The sequence below is a fragment of the Filicampus tigris genome, chromosome 21 (genome assembly GCF_054856515.1).
Source record: "Filicampus tigris isolate MCC_2025a chromosome 21, RoL_Ftig_1.0, whole genome shotgun sequence".
In the NCBI taxonomy this organism is placed as follows: Eukaryota; Metazoa; Chordata; class Actinopteri; order Syngnathiformes; family Syngnathidae; genus Filicampus; species Filicampus tigris.
In genome coordinates this window covers 10,830,966-10,845,548 of record NC_141237.1, presented here as the reverse complement: position 1 = coordinate 10,845,548, position 14,583 = coordinate 10,830,966, and the positions used below count along the sequence as shown (strand labels likewise).

The 14,583-nt window shown below is 42.3% G+C and overlaps 1 protein-coding gene across 4 annotated transcripts in view; it reads right to left on the bottom strand.

Moving 5' to 3' along the window:
- Positions 1–14,583, bottom strand: part of mllt10 (MLLT10 histone lysine methyltransferase DOT1L cofactor) — a 36,606-nt gene that overhangs the window by 9,471 nt on the left and 12,552 nt on the right. For all 4 annotated transcript variants that reach the window (XM_086021201.1, XM_086021203.1, XM_086021204.1 and 1 more), the window contains 5 exons: positions 9,992–10,090; positions 9,253–9,586; positions 8,387–8,596; positions 6,691–7,149; positions 1,617–1,771 (listed from right to left, as the gene is read on the bottom strand). In XM_086021201.1, the coding sequence (XP_085877327.1) occupies positions 1,617–1,771; positions 6,691–7,149; positions 8,387–8,596; positions 9,253–9,586; positions 9,992–10,090 (1,257 nt within the window). The remainder of the gene's footprint in view (positions 1–1,616; positions 1,772–6,690; positions 7,150–8,386; positions 8,597–9,252; positions 9,587–9,991; positions 10,091–14,583) is intronic.

The window sequence follows — 14,583 nt, the reverse complement described above, 5'->3', positions numbered from 1 at the left end:
TTTTCCTCACCACCCCTCCTCCTCCTTTTCCCAGTACCATTTTCCTGCCTGCTTCCCATTGACATCCATTTTTCATTTGCATCCATTTTTCATTCAAAGACACTCTCCTTTTTTTTTCTTCCCCTGTCCTACGCCGATAGCCAATAACAGGCAGCCAGTGGACTGAAAGTAACAAATGGCCCGAGTCCATCTTGAACACACACGGGGGACTGCTGTCGGAATTCTTTAGTTGGGTTAACTTGTTTGAGTGTGTGTGTGTTACAGATGCGCAGGAGTGCATCACATTCTTTCTTTATATGGGTCTCCCCATCTCTCACTTATGCACATAGACCCACCAAACAGTCCAAACATCTCCACCATATGCACACAGCAAATAGCTGAGGACTCCTACGCTTCCCGAGGCCTATTCGGTACTGGCTAAGATAAACGCCAGGCCTGAAAAATCAAAACAACTCCAAACACAGACACACACACACACACACACTTTATAGCGGCCCTTCTATCCCTACTGTGGTGCTTGTCAGATGTCATTACATCACAGGACAACAGAGGGAGAGTTAGAGAGACACGGATGAATTGGGAGGGGGTAAAAGGGAAAGTAGAGGGGGAGAGAAGGGGTGGATGTGTGAACGAGCAGCAAAGAGCAAAAGAGGTGGGAAGGGGACACGGGAGAAAAATGGAGTTGTGGGGACACTGACAGAAAATTCTCTCTGAGGACATTTTGAAAAGAAGGACACTGAGGTCAGTGATGACATATTAGCTCCCCGGGCACTCCCTTTCCCTCCTTAAACGGTGCTTCAAATATGATAGCAAAATATCAGATTCATTTATTAAGATTAGAATGAAATGACATAGCGTGAAAAAGTTGGTAATATACAATATATAATCTTTTTTAAAAACTAAATAAATTGGCTGTGATGATGAAAAGGTCTCAAAATATTGAGTCAATATTCAGATAAATTTGTTAAAAACTAAAATGCAGTTTTCCAATATGCGTTGTTGAAAGGACAGCAAAATGAGTCGTTTTAAAAATTTCATACAAATACATTCAGAATATGGTTTTTTTTTTTTTCAACCCCTCCCCCCTGTAGTTGCTTATTCATTAATACAGAACGTATCCTATTTAGCTTCATGAGGATGTTTGCTCTGAAAACTGGGTTCATTCCTTCAATTTAGACAGCATGGAAAAAAAAAAAGCATCACTTGACGTTGCAAAGTATGGAATTTTTCTATGAAGGCCACTAGTAATCGAAATTGGCTGCCAAACACCAAAAAGCGGCAAAGGAATCTTCTGATTTTGTATAAACCTGAAGACCTCAGCGCATCAGCCGTCCAATAACTCACTGAGAACAGACAACTCACACAAGGTCAGGACGCATGTGCCTCACACATAATTAACGTGCCATGCAGAGATTTGCTCGTGAAGCTATTTTAATTAGTGAGCGGTGGTTTACTTGTGCTTCTGCAGTTAATCTACACTTCATCGCAAAGATGTTGTTGGATTGACAGAGGGTGCTGAATAAACTGCGCGTGCGGATTTCGGGGGCGAGAAAGCGCCAAACAGAAGGATAAGTGTGCTTGTGTGTCATCGGCACGGCTCTTGTGTTCGGACTCACGTGTGTGGTGGCCGTGCTGGTCAGGGGTGCGGTGGCAGTGAAAGGAGAGGGAGGGGCCAGTGAGGGTGCGGGCTGCAGTTGGTCCGAGGTGACTCCGCCCATGGCGACAGCGCCAGGGCCCGACAAAGACGACCCGTCGCCACCGGAGAAAACACCTGTGAACAGTCGGTTAAAAAGCCTTATTTATGATTACCATCAGACACATTATTGAATAAGGACGACATTACAAAAAAAAAAAAAACAATGACACTATTTGGACACATGCTTTTTAATGTGATTTCTTCAATCCATTTTTAAATTTTTTTTTTTTTTTGGGGCGGGGGAGGCGTGCAAATAATTGAAATAAAATACACACAAGGACATAACTTTGTGGTTCCTATATTTGTTGAAAAATATCACAATTAAATTTTAAAAACTGGTCAAATTGGGGGGAAAAAATGTCACGTCTGTGCTGATCTGACAATTGAGACCCAAATATAATCTAACGATGGTAATGTATAAAAAGGATTTATAATACATTTGAAGCTTCATTTGTTCTGAAAGGAGTTCAAATTAACCACTCACACATGAAATACAAGAAATAAAATAAATCAAAATCCATATTTTAGACTGAAAGCTGCAGGAACCCCCCGCCCCCAAAAGACGGCAAAATTCACAATTAAAGCCAAAATTAAAATATTATATAGCACATAAAACAAGCAAGCCTATTTTCACATATGCGTGTCTTCCTCATCCTCTTATCTTAGTCTACCTCCCGCACGCACGCATGCGCACACACAGACACACACACACACACACACACACACACGCCTGTGCTCAGCCGCTAACCGGGGATAAGCCCTGCCCCAGCCCCCTTTGACCCCAGCAGAGGTGGTGGTAGGGGGGAAGAGAGGGCCTCTCAGTCCCACAAAAGCCTGAATGGCTCAGGGCAGCATACATTCACTGGGGGGAACAAGAGATCTTTGTGCCAGGAGGGGAGAAGGGAGATGATGTGGGGGGGGGGGGGCGGGAGCTATCTATACACTACATGGGCCTACATACTATTTATAACACTTTGTAATATGCACCAGAAAAATGGATAAGCAAAAGCTGGGCTGCAGTCACTCAGAGGGCATGTGCTCCTGTGAGATGTTCGGCAGCTGGATGAGAGGGCAAACCGACAATTTATTCGTTTCCTTCACGTCAACTGTGAAAAGCTTCTCACACTCGTTGGAGCCTAAAAGACGACAGTGTACAAATGTATCAGCAGCTCAAGGTTCATCTAAACATTTAGGACTGTTTATCAGGAATGATGGCAATATTTTAGTTTGTAGCCGTTCGATAATGATAAAAAAATTTTTTTTTTAAATCTAGTATTAAATTACATTAGCTCAAAGGAGAGCTGAATTACACACTCTTTTGCTTCAATTTAAAGTGTTGGGAATATTTTTTTTTAAAAAGCACAGCTCAAATAAATTGATTCTAATTATTAAAAAATAAATAAATACATGCCAGAGGAAAACATATTGCCCATTACACAACACTCAAATAAGACAAATATTTTTCAATTACAGCATTTGGTGGGACATTCAACTAGCCCAAAATGTCTAATTATAACTTGTTTATATGCTCGGTAACAGAAATTTGACACACATCTGCCTGCATCAGCCAACATTTAAGTCCCTTCCTTTTTCCTCTTCAGATCATCTGCAACGTTTTAAAATAGTGACCAAGATTAGGTGAAACTGATTTTCTGCTTATTTGAGAAATCATTGTTGCTCTTTTCTGGATTGTTAATTTGAACTAAAAAGCAAATTACTGGCAGCATGTTGTGGTTTTGAAATACAGAAAAATAATGCGGAAGCTCGTGTTAAATTGCCATTGATTCATTCTGCGCATCTAAAAGCCGTGTGTGTGTGTGTGTGTGTGTGTGTGTGTGTGTGTGCGCGCGCGTGTGTGAGCGTGCATTGAAAATTATATTGTTTTGGATCACTCATTCAAATAAACACTTTGGTTGCCTGAATAGTGATTCGACTATTAACTTAATTTGAAGCACAATCACCCACAATACTCTAGATTGCCAAATCAAATTTTAGATGGCTCAATCAAACAATTCAAACTAGTAAAAATACAGACATTTTTTAAAAAAAGTTAAAACATATTTTTCTGATTGGTAACCCTTTGAAAACACATGCACAGAAGCACACCCACATACACACATTATGATGGTCATAAAAAACGATTTGAACTAAATCACATATAATACAAATGTAAAAAAAAAAAAAAAAAAAAGGAAAAAAAAAAGAAATTGTTAAGGAGGGAAGAATACAAAAAAAAATGCTTCATGCCGATCCTCATCTTTCTTATTCTTCATCACGCACACACACTGGCCGGAATAAATTCATGTCCACCCCACATCTACCACGCACAAACAAACACCCGAGTCCCATCCCCACCCCCCACCGTCAAACATTAACCTAACCAAAAACGAACCCCTGCCTCTCGCCACCCACCAGCACATATCTATCAAGCTAACTATCTATCCATCAGCATGGTGGAGTAAGCAGGAGGATGGGGGAGGGAGGGCAGCCAAGGATTCTCCCCATTACTGCCCTACATTAACCCTCGGCTAAATATTTACAGTGTGAAGACGAACACATGATTAAACACACGCAGGCGCCCGCACACACAAATCGCAAGGCCATATCAGCACCCTTTCCCCTACCTTCTCACACTAGTGGTGGTTACAAATGACGCCGCACGATGGGGAAAAGCAACAAACGCGCCCCACACATCAAAGTGCGAACATTTCCTTGCCCGCCAGAGCACAAATAAATAGTTTGTCCTATGTATCTGGTCTTGAAATTCAAACAGCAACAAAAAATATCCAAAAACACACCTTACAAATATTGCTTAGGAAAAAGCTAACTTTGGTACAAATGTGGAGCTTCAAAAATAGATTTTTTTTTTTGGTAATGGCACAAACAGTGTATTTGTTGTATTTTTTAAATGATGTAAACAACTGCAAAATATAACAAGAAAGTAATACATACGTATGGAATTATAAATTGCTTTGTAGTGGCTATCCCCATTGAAAATACATTTGTGCTAAATCGAGAGTACACAAGCTTGCAGCGACACTACATTTTTAGAAAATACGCTCAAAATACCACACAACCACCGAGGTACGTGACTCCATTTAGAGTTAAGCAAACACATCGATATCACTATAATCAGACCACTAATCTTTATTTTATTTTCAGTTTGAGTTAAGACTTACTCTCCAAATCCAAGCAAAAGAAAAAGAAATCCCTCACACATCAAATACAAATGGGAGACACGCAAAAAGAATATATACAAACAAAACCTAACATCAATAGTTGCGCTAAAGCTAATAAACACATTTTCTCAGCACTCAAGACAACCAAGAAAATAACACCACATCTCTGTCGCTTCAATTATAGAAGATCATTAGCACTTGGGAAAACAAGCAAGCGTCATCGGATGAGGAAGGGTGTGAGAAGTAGAGGAACAAGGTAAGAGCAGGGAGGCTGCGAGACAGCGGGGATAAACAAAAAAAAAAGGTGGTCATCCTGGCAGAAAGTCGAAATGCGCGATATGAGAGCTGTACCGAACCATTTCCTCCAGCAGAGGGGAACTCCAAAGCAGTTGCCAAGCAACTGAACACAAAGAAGAAGAAAAAAAAAAGCTGGGTAGCTCCACACACAGCAAAATTTCATTGCAAGAAGCCTATTACAAAAGGCTGCATAACCACTGTTAGGGCTTAATGTTGATAGTTGCAGGTAATTGTTTATGTCTTTCTCTCTGATAGAAAAAGCTTGTCATTTCTATTTAGCATTATCATTTGGATGAAAATGGGATATTACCAGATGTAATGGTCTAAAGAACAGAAAGATGCAACAACAACGTACTTAATACAATAACGGTATGATAGGTAACTTGATGAAAAGCAGCCTAAGAGCAACAAGTACATTTGGGCAACAAAAAATTTTAATCAGAGATGGCCTAATGTGGCCCCAAAGGTGTTTGGCGGCGATGAAAAAAAAAAAAAAAAAGTCTTTATTTTCCGAGCACGTCATGTTTTTGAGGAATTTTAGTTTTTTGTTTTTAAGTTTGCACAAAGCGGATTTTACCATGCGTTGTAATTTATAGCGATGATGTTTCACAAAGAAACTCCACCTGTTGCTGAACCTAACCCTTAATTCACAAATATGACTAAATATACTTCTACATTACAAATTATATTATTGTTATATGATGATGATTATCATTATGAAAACCTGATGTGCTCAAGAAAAAATGAGGGCAGATTTGGAAAAGGTGCAAAAAAGGTTTACAAAAAAATTGTCAAAATTTGTTGAACAGTGTAATCTATGCTGTGTTCCAATTCAGGAAGTACATGCTATTTTTGTTCATTTTCCTAGTTAGTCAATGCAATTAAATAAAATTTTCATCCATTTTAAAAATCATTATGAAGCAAACCCATCAGAATGCCAGAAAGTTTACTTGCTACACCCATCTGAACAAACCTTGTCAATAATTTGTTAACATAACAGACCCAGGTGGGGACCAATTGGTATTGCTTTGTGGAAAAAAAAAATGAAATTGACCAAATTTGGACAGAGGAAGTTTCTACCCGACAGTGACTATGTGCAAAAACTCTAATGATTATTTCATTTAAATTATATACACATCATAATTTGGAATGAAGTGTATACATGCTCATTTCTTTTGATTTAAAATTTGCTAAACCAAAATTACAGTAATCAGGCGAACACACATGTAAGACATAGGCTGCTATATTTAATTCATCTATTTTCAAGGATGGGAATTATTTTCTGATATCAAAATAAATCAACAAAAATAACTATCAAAGGTCATCACAATTAGTCTTGCTTGAGTCCCTTGAAAAGACCACAAGTGACAGACAACAAGACATCAAACACAGGAACTTTTACCACCACTCTTGGCTAACTGCTTAATGGCTAGGCCTTCACTGCCTTCTTTGCAAATGGCCGTGTCAAAATCGCGCGCGCGCACCGGAAATGGCAATGTTATGTTTCTGTGCTCTCACCTGGGCCGCCGCTGCTTTGCAGACTCCCATTCCTGAGGAGTGAGGGCGACTTCTGAATCCCGCTGCCAACACCTATGACCCCAAGACCCCGCTCTCCTCCTCCCATTCCCAAACCACCGCTGGAAGCTAAGCCGGGGCGGCCAGAGAGCGCCGAGGAGGAAGACGAAGGGGGGGCTGCGGAGGAAGAGGAGGAGGTGTTGGCCGTGGAGGTGGTGGGCAAAGCGAGGGAGGGTGATGACTCTGGTGGCTTGACGTCTGTTGTGAAGCAAGGTCCAAATCTGTTGCGCCAGTTGCCTTTCTTTTTCTTCTTGACGCCATCATCCCCTCCTCCCGTGGCTGCTCCAGCGATCCCCGGTCCGGCGCTGGAGGGCTGCGGCCGTTTGTAGGCAGCCGAGCCGCTCAGGCTTGTCGTCTCGCTGGCAGAGAGACTGTGGGAATTCTCATACAGCTTCCCGCCCACTGTAATAATAAGAAAGGTGCACTATTTAGCTGTTCCTTTGCACATTTATCAGAACTCTCCAAGGAAATAAGTGTGCTTTTATAAAGTGGGGTGCTGCTGAAAAGCGGGAAAACAACAAGGACGACTAGACTGTCCTTTACTTTCCAATGTTTGACATGATGAATGCAAGCTAAGTAGAAAAGAGTCTGGATCTACTCAAGGTTCTGAGAGATGGGAGTTTGTCCTTGCTGCTGTCTAGAAGTGCTTGCCCCTCATGCAGTGTTTTGATGGGTCTCTCTTCAATGTAAAACGATCATGTTACCAGGGATGAAACCTTTTAGCAATAAATTGTGAAATTTAGCATTCGGAATTTTAAGCATCATTACTGCCCTAAGCGGTTGCTCTGAGAATACTCGATTTTTATTGGCTTTATTGACTTTTTTTTTTTTGCATGGATGAAGGGCGTCAATTATACACCGATTTTCAGGCTGGCCTGGACCCTATCCCTGCAAATGACAGGGGTCCACTGTATTCATATTAGCAGTATCATCTTTATACCGATATCCGGGATAATTCTACTCACTATAATGGTTTCTTTAATCCCATCAGAGTTCAGATTACAATTATGACCGGATACACTGTTTTCCAGGACATTAAAAATGTTTATCCGATCAGGACTTGCGTCACACTTTCGATCGGAACAAATTATTTTGACATGCGCGGATTGACCAACTATACCGGAAATAGTAGTAAAGGAAGCTGTAGCGACTTCCGTGTCAACAAAACGTCACTCTGCCCATTTCTACTTCAAATATTAGTGTTATTTCGCGTATTTTTAACATTTGCGCTGTTCCCTCGAGTTAACACTTCCTAATGGAACTGCAATGTATCCAGTTCATGTCTTTCACTCGCTCTGCTTGGACTAGCTTGCGGGATAAAAGAACCGTATATAATGACATCACAGACGTGCGCGCTAAAGACGGTTTGCCCCAAAATTTCGGAATTTCGGATTGGATTATGAATCGACATAAACCACCCCTTTCGTTCGGAATAAAACCTTAATCGGAATGGGTTTGATCGGGTTAGAATAACCCGAAAGAGGCGTGTAATGAAGCATTTTTTATTCCGATTCGGCTTTTAAACTGAATAAATGTGTCCATGTAAACGTAGCCACTGTCTCATCTCTAAGTGGACTAGTCTTGCTCAATTCAACATAAAATCAAGCTCAGTTTGATAAAAGCAGAGTACAACTATCACCTGCAGGAGCGGTCGTTGCGAGAGAGCCAAAAAGATTCGTCGTTCCCTCCGAAGCACCGCCCTCTGAGCTGGGCTTCACAAGGCAGCTGAAAGACGGTGGCGACGAGAAGGTGGTCACGCCTCCTGGCCGCAGGGAGGAGTCGGCGAAGCTTAGGAAATCAGAGGACGTGGGGGCAGAAGGTGTCTTGCTGGAACTCGTCAACAGCAACCCTTGATAAGACAGGTGTAGGAAATTGAAGGCAAAGGAAAACGGGATAAGACAAGTGAATTTGGAAACGGTTTGAAATGGGCTGTGAAGATCCAATAGGGGATGAGAGAAAGCTCTGGAAGGCGTATAGAGGAAGCATTACATTAAGGGTGTACCACCTCCCTACTAATGCACGTTCCAATCAGTGTGAGAACCGGAGAAACAAGATAACCAAAATACTCATTCCATTTTGTTCTATTAATCTCCATCCGCTCTGAAGTAAGCCCTCCCTCTTCAAAAGGAAGTACGCAGAGGGATGAATACACTTTGCTCCTCCTTAGCTCGACAAAACACACACCTGATGAGAGCTCAAGGTTCTGATTGGAGAAAACACAAGAGCTTAGTGTAAGCGCCGACTCCTTCAGGCTCCCCCGCATGTCTGTGTTGTCTTTTCTCAGACAAGTACCTAGATTACGGGAGCCAGACGCCAGAGACAAAACATGGCTATCAAGGCCACGCCAACAAAGTCTGGTGTCTGCTCGGAATGCAGTCGCACAGCGTAAACACATCCAGCGGGTAGACCACCAGATGATCTGACACTTTGCTACCACGGCGTGTAACCGCGGCATCTTTTTGTGTACAAATGAACATTCAGAAGCACTTGCAGCTATCAATTTACCTTGATGGAAAGGCCCAGTGGCGGCAGAGGCAGATGTGGAGGTTGCCATGGTGACCACGGCAGAGGGGAGCGCTTTCCCTGAGGGGGTGAGAGACTTCCGGCCGCCCCTCTGTCCCGCTGCGTGACTTCCGGCGGCGGTTTTTTTGCTCTTCATGTCAGACACCACCTTCCCGGCATCGGCGGCAAGACAGTCCTTGGAGCTTCCCATAGAGTGAGTGGACGACACTTCCTGAAAGTTGGCGTTGGTGAAACGGGCGCTACCGTCATCCAGTCGCTTCTGTGAGGACGCCGGGAGAGGTGGGCCCCCTCCCACTGAACCGCTGCTGTTGTAGGTCTGGAGTGGAAGGTGGAAAGGGAACAAGAAGATGAGGAAGAATGATTATTAGAGCAAAGGGATCAAGGGAAGATGCTATGAAAACGAACAAAATATGAGGTATTAAGCTCCTGCGAGTGCAGGAAATTTGTTGCTCAGACCATGCATTACTCACTTGGAAATGTGAGAACGTTCTCTCAATGTTAAACAATTCATGGTTTCAAATATCTTATCTCGAAAGACACCAAAATGGAAATTGGTTTGGCAGTTTATGTAATTCAACTAGCTAACAAACTACAAAGAAAACATGTCTCCATCCAAGGGAAGCCAAGGCACTGATGACCAAAACAAGAGAGAATTTGGCTCACTACAGGATTTGTTAGTTCGAGAGCAGTTCACAAAAGAAAACGGAAGGCTGCTCCTCACCTTCTCTGGCACCATGATGTTTGGGAGAACAAGGGAGGGGGACATGTCCATGGAGGTCTTCTTGTGTTTGGGTTTGTGTCTGTCCCGCTCTTTGTGTTTCTGAGTATTAAGAGTACAACAAAACAACAACAAAAAAAAACAACAAAAAAAAAAGGAAAAAACGGGGAAAAATGAAATAACACATAAGCAAGGCTAAACGAAAAAAATATATATTTGTAGACATCTCAACATGTAACCATTCTGGGAATGATTATTTCCAAGCAACTAAATCATAGGAACAGGACTGAGGACTAAGTGTGTGTGTGCGTGCGTGCGTGTGTGCGCGTGAAGGAAAAAGCATTACATTTCAAAGGATCACTCTAAGATGAAAGCGTCACAAGCACAAAGCGTGATGGAGGAGAGATGAGGGGAAAATAAAGCTTTGGGAGCAACAGGAATTCAGCCTGCTGAAGTTTAGAGTAGTGTGTCTAAGTGCCTCGTGCCCGAGTGCACAAGACCTCATTGTTTCATCCAATCATACCCTCCCTTCTTGGACCGTAGCATCTCAATTTACACCCTCTCCATTTTGCACACCGCCCAACCCTCCTCTCGCACCCGTGAGGTGGTGACCGGGTGCCGGCGCATTTACACCTCGCATGAACGCCACACACCCTGACACCTCTTTGCGCGCGCATATGGACGGGCAGATGCGGATACAGACTTTTACACACACGCCGTCAGTTAAGACAGGCTGCGAAAATATGCGTCCATCCTGAGAGACGTATTGGTGACGCTCAGCGACTCCGAAGCGGCACAATCCAACCTCCCCCATCCCCCCCCCCCTCCCCCCCCCCCCCCCCCCCTGTGTCTCCCTCTCCCCTCAGGGTCTCATGGGGAAATGATCACATGCAAGCTGGTGACAGTTTAGCCAAACTTCCGCACTGAGTGGCAGTTAACAGACCCCGCCAGCCGAAATAGGAGATAGCGGCTCCGCTGGAACCAGTCTGTGAGCCGCCTTCCGCTAACGCTAATTTGCGGGCCTCAACTTGTGCGTATTTGTGGGGGGGGGGGGGGGTAACTTTAAACAGCGGCGACAACTGAGCAGCCCCTGTCATGATATTTCAATGTCATGACATACAACTTTTATTTAAAGGTAATAGGCATTACAAGAATTGTAAACACGTTTTCAGCGAGAAAAAACATATGCATAAATTCGATTCACAGCGCAGAATTGTCCTACTCGTGTTGTTTTTAACTGAAGAAAGCTGTGTCTGCTCAGCACCGAGAACCAGTTGTGGGATTGAAGATTGGTAAAACTCGGCTGAACTGGTGGTGATGGTGTCACAACTACCGGCATTAGCAAGCCACAATGTGTTGCCAGCAGGTTGGTTCCTCGCGGTGACGGGGCGAAGGTTTGCGTTTTGTCACTACCAACACTGGGTATCTAAAACTGAGTTCATTTTCAAAAGATTTTTTTTTTTTTTTTTTAATATGCATTTCACTTCGTATCTGAACCTACCCGACACAGATTGTAATAAAAAAACAAATTAAACCCAATAAATTAAGCGCGTTGGACACCAAAGGGGTTCAGAATTTAATCAACAGTGGAATGATGGCATAAAGCAAAATTGTTTTATAGAAATGAAATGACTTCATCTTAAAGGCCGAAAAAAAAAACACAGTAAAGATGACGGTTGAACATTATTTATGGTGGCTGTTGCAGCTACACACACACACACACACACACACGTGCGCACACACACACGCTAAGAGAATTGCATAGTTTTTCTCATATACGGCGCAACAGGTTTAGGTAACAACTAATCTCCAGTTTAATTTAAATAAAATAAGGGTAGGTTTCTCTGACCGGCAACATTCTGTAATTTCCTTATTTTATCAACTGTGAACTATAGTAGATTAAGTCAACCAAAAAGCAATAAAATAAATAGTACTCTACTAAATTTCATTATTTTAGTCAGGATTACAAAACTAATTATTTTGTCACTTTTTAATCATTTAAAGGCGTTAGTGGTGTGTTTACGTTGTTAGCTTTGTAAAGCACGGTCAGTAAACAGTCACCAAGACAAAATATGAAAGAATGAAATGAACAGAGAAAAATTTGGGTTGGTATATAAAATCCTAGCAAACCTCGGCATACTAAGACAAACAATGACAATAAATGTTCATGTATTTACAACATGGCAAGTCTTGACAAAAATGTTCAATTCAAATATTTTCTCATTAATGATTTTCTGTCAATTTGTAGAAAGCATTTTTTTTTCTGAGAATGCAGGTAATTCATGTTGAAAACGAAAATCTAAAAAGAAATACTGGCAGCAAAGAGAGATTCTAAAATTCTTTGTTGTTTTTCATTAACATTCCATAGGTTCGTGTTGATGGAGCAGCCAGGGTCGGATATCACTCGTGCTCATGCACGCGCACACACGAACCCAAGGCACCGGGCGTGGGAACACACACACACACACAATATAACCTTACACAATCTTATCAATCAGGTCAATTGATTATACAGGCAGAGAAAATGTCTTTCAGTATGCGCTCACTCCCTTTTTTCTCTGTTGGCCACCATTAGCACCAAGCTCATTTGACATGTCCAAGTGCTCTTTGAAAGTATGCGAGGTAAATATGAGTGTGGCAGAGGATGAGGTCCACATCATTTATCAGCAATGGTCCAGACTGAGAGGACTGACACCCATTCAATCTATGTAGAATAAATATCACAAGACTCATTAGGAGTAAAACAGCTGCCCAAATGTATGTTGACAGATGTTTTAGATCCTTTTTGGTCAATAAAACAAATACACATTAACTCATTCACTGCCAGACATTTTCAGACCCTCTTTCACCCTAACGTTTGAAAAAATTTGAACAAAATATAAATACGTTTCTGGGATCGAACGGCTGGACTGTGAGTTAATAGCAATCTTGTTTTGTGGATTTGGTGCTGGGCAAAAACAAAATGGCAATTAAAAAAAAAAAAAAATATCACTTTTATCACTATTTGATTTTGGCACAAAATGATGATTTATACAATCTATGAATAACAGCCGAAAATGTAAATAATGTCAGTAGTAAAGGAAGGATAAAAGAGATAATATACTGCCTGTTTGTTAGTAGCCATTCAGCACAAAGGCCTCAGGAAGAAGAAGAGGGGGAGAGGGTACGGCTAGAGAAGGGAGGCAAGCCTGGAGAGGTGAGGGAAGACGGGGTGAAATGGAGGAACAGGAAGTGAGAGGGGTATGGAGGTATAATCTGCCCTGGCCTGGCCGGAATTCCCCTGCGCCGTTTCCTGCAGGATTTGTGTGTGGGGGTGGGGGTGTGGATGTGCATGTGTTTCCTGGAGGCCTTTTCTAAGCGTCCAGTGTGAAGGATCTTTTAGCCCCCGCTGGAGTTTGACTGGAGGGTCTAACATGAGGTGAGCAGAACTGATGGGACGTGCACAAGCAAGCACGCAAACAACGGCACGCATAGCTTGACACAGCGGAACCTCGGCTCGTGATCAAAAATTCAATCGAAATCAAACAAAAATTTCAGACGAATATTAATTTGCGACCTGTGAATGCATTACTGGGGGACGGAGTGTGACGATCAGTCACTGCTGGTGCTAATAACAGAGCACCGCGGTGCAGCAAGGCACGTTTTGGAACGCCACCCCCAAAATCATTTATTGATTCAAAAAAAGGGAAAAATACAATTAGAGTAGTGCATTTAAAAGATAACAGCCCCAGGGGGGTGGTAAGCTGGGCTGGCTGTAAATTAATTCAGATTTTACGCGATTTGTGATTACATGTACTTCTAACCACCATGACCGATTAACTGACACAAATGTAGCACATATTAAAAGCGGAGATCCCTGATTGGGGCAGCTGCGGTGTTGGGGTCACATTCACTGCTAAATCCAAGTGCTTCCACGTGTGCATGTACAATATTCTTTCGACTTCGATATTATACCTGCTTAAAATACCTCGGTATCGGTACTGAAACAATGCCACAGGAAAAAAAAATTAAAACATCGGTTAAAAATAAGCAGTCAGATGCTAGCCAACAGATTCATAACTTCACATTTGTTTTATTTGTATTAATTAAAAAAAAATACCAAAGGCGGGAACACTGCCGGAAGGTCCGTCAATCCATCAATGACGGATGCCCGTTTTGCAGACGAATGACAGGAACCTTTGAAAAACTGATGGACTAAGCATTGACGGAAATGTTTTTTTGTCCGTCAACGTATTGACGTTTGTCAATAACTTGGTGCGCCCTGAGGTCCACATGGCGATTACGTCCTTTCAGCCACCACGCCCCCTCCGCGCGGCACCCGCATTGCCCACATTATCCACACTGCGGGCGGACCACTGTACAGTCATATATAAACCAGTGAAATTTACATTTCCTGTTACATGAAATGTAAATTTAAAGATTCAGTTGAATCAACTGATTTTCCCGATTCAAATCAATTTTCTTCACACCCCTAGAAACAACTGCTCCTTACAGATTAAACTAATTAGCAATCAAATCATCTCTGAAGTCCTGTCTTAATGTCATTTTGAGCGCAATAATGCTGAAGGTCTGAGTTGGTTGCTCAACTTCCCATG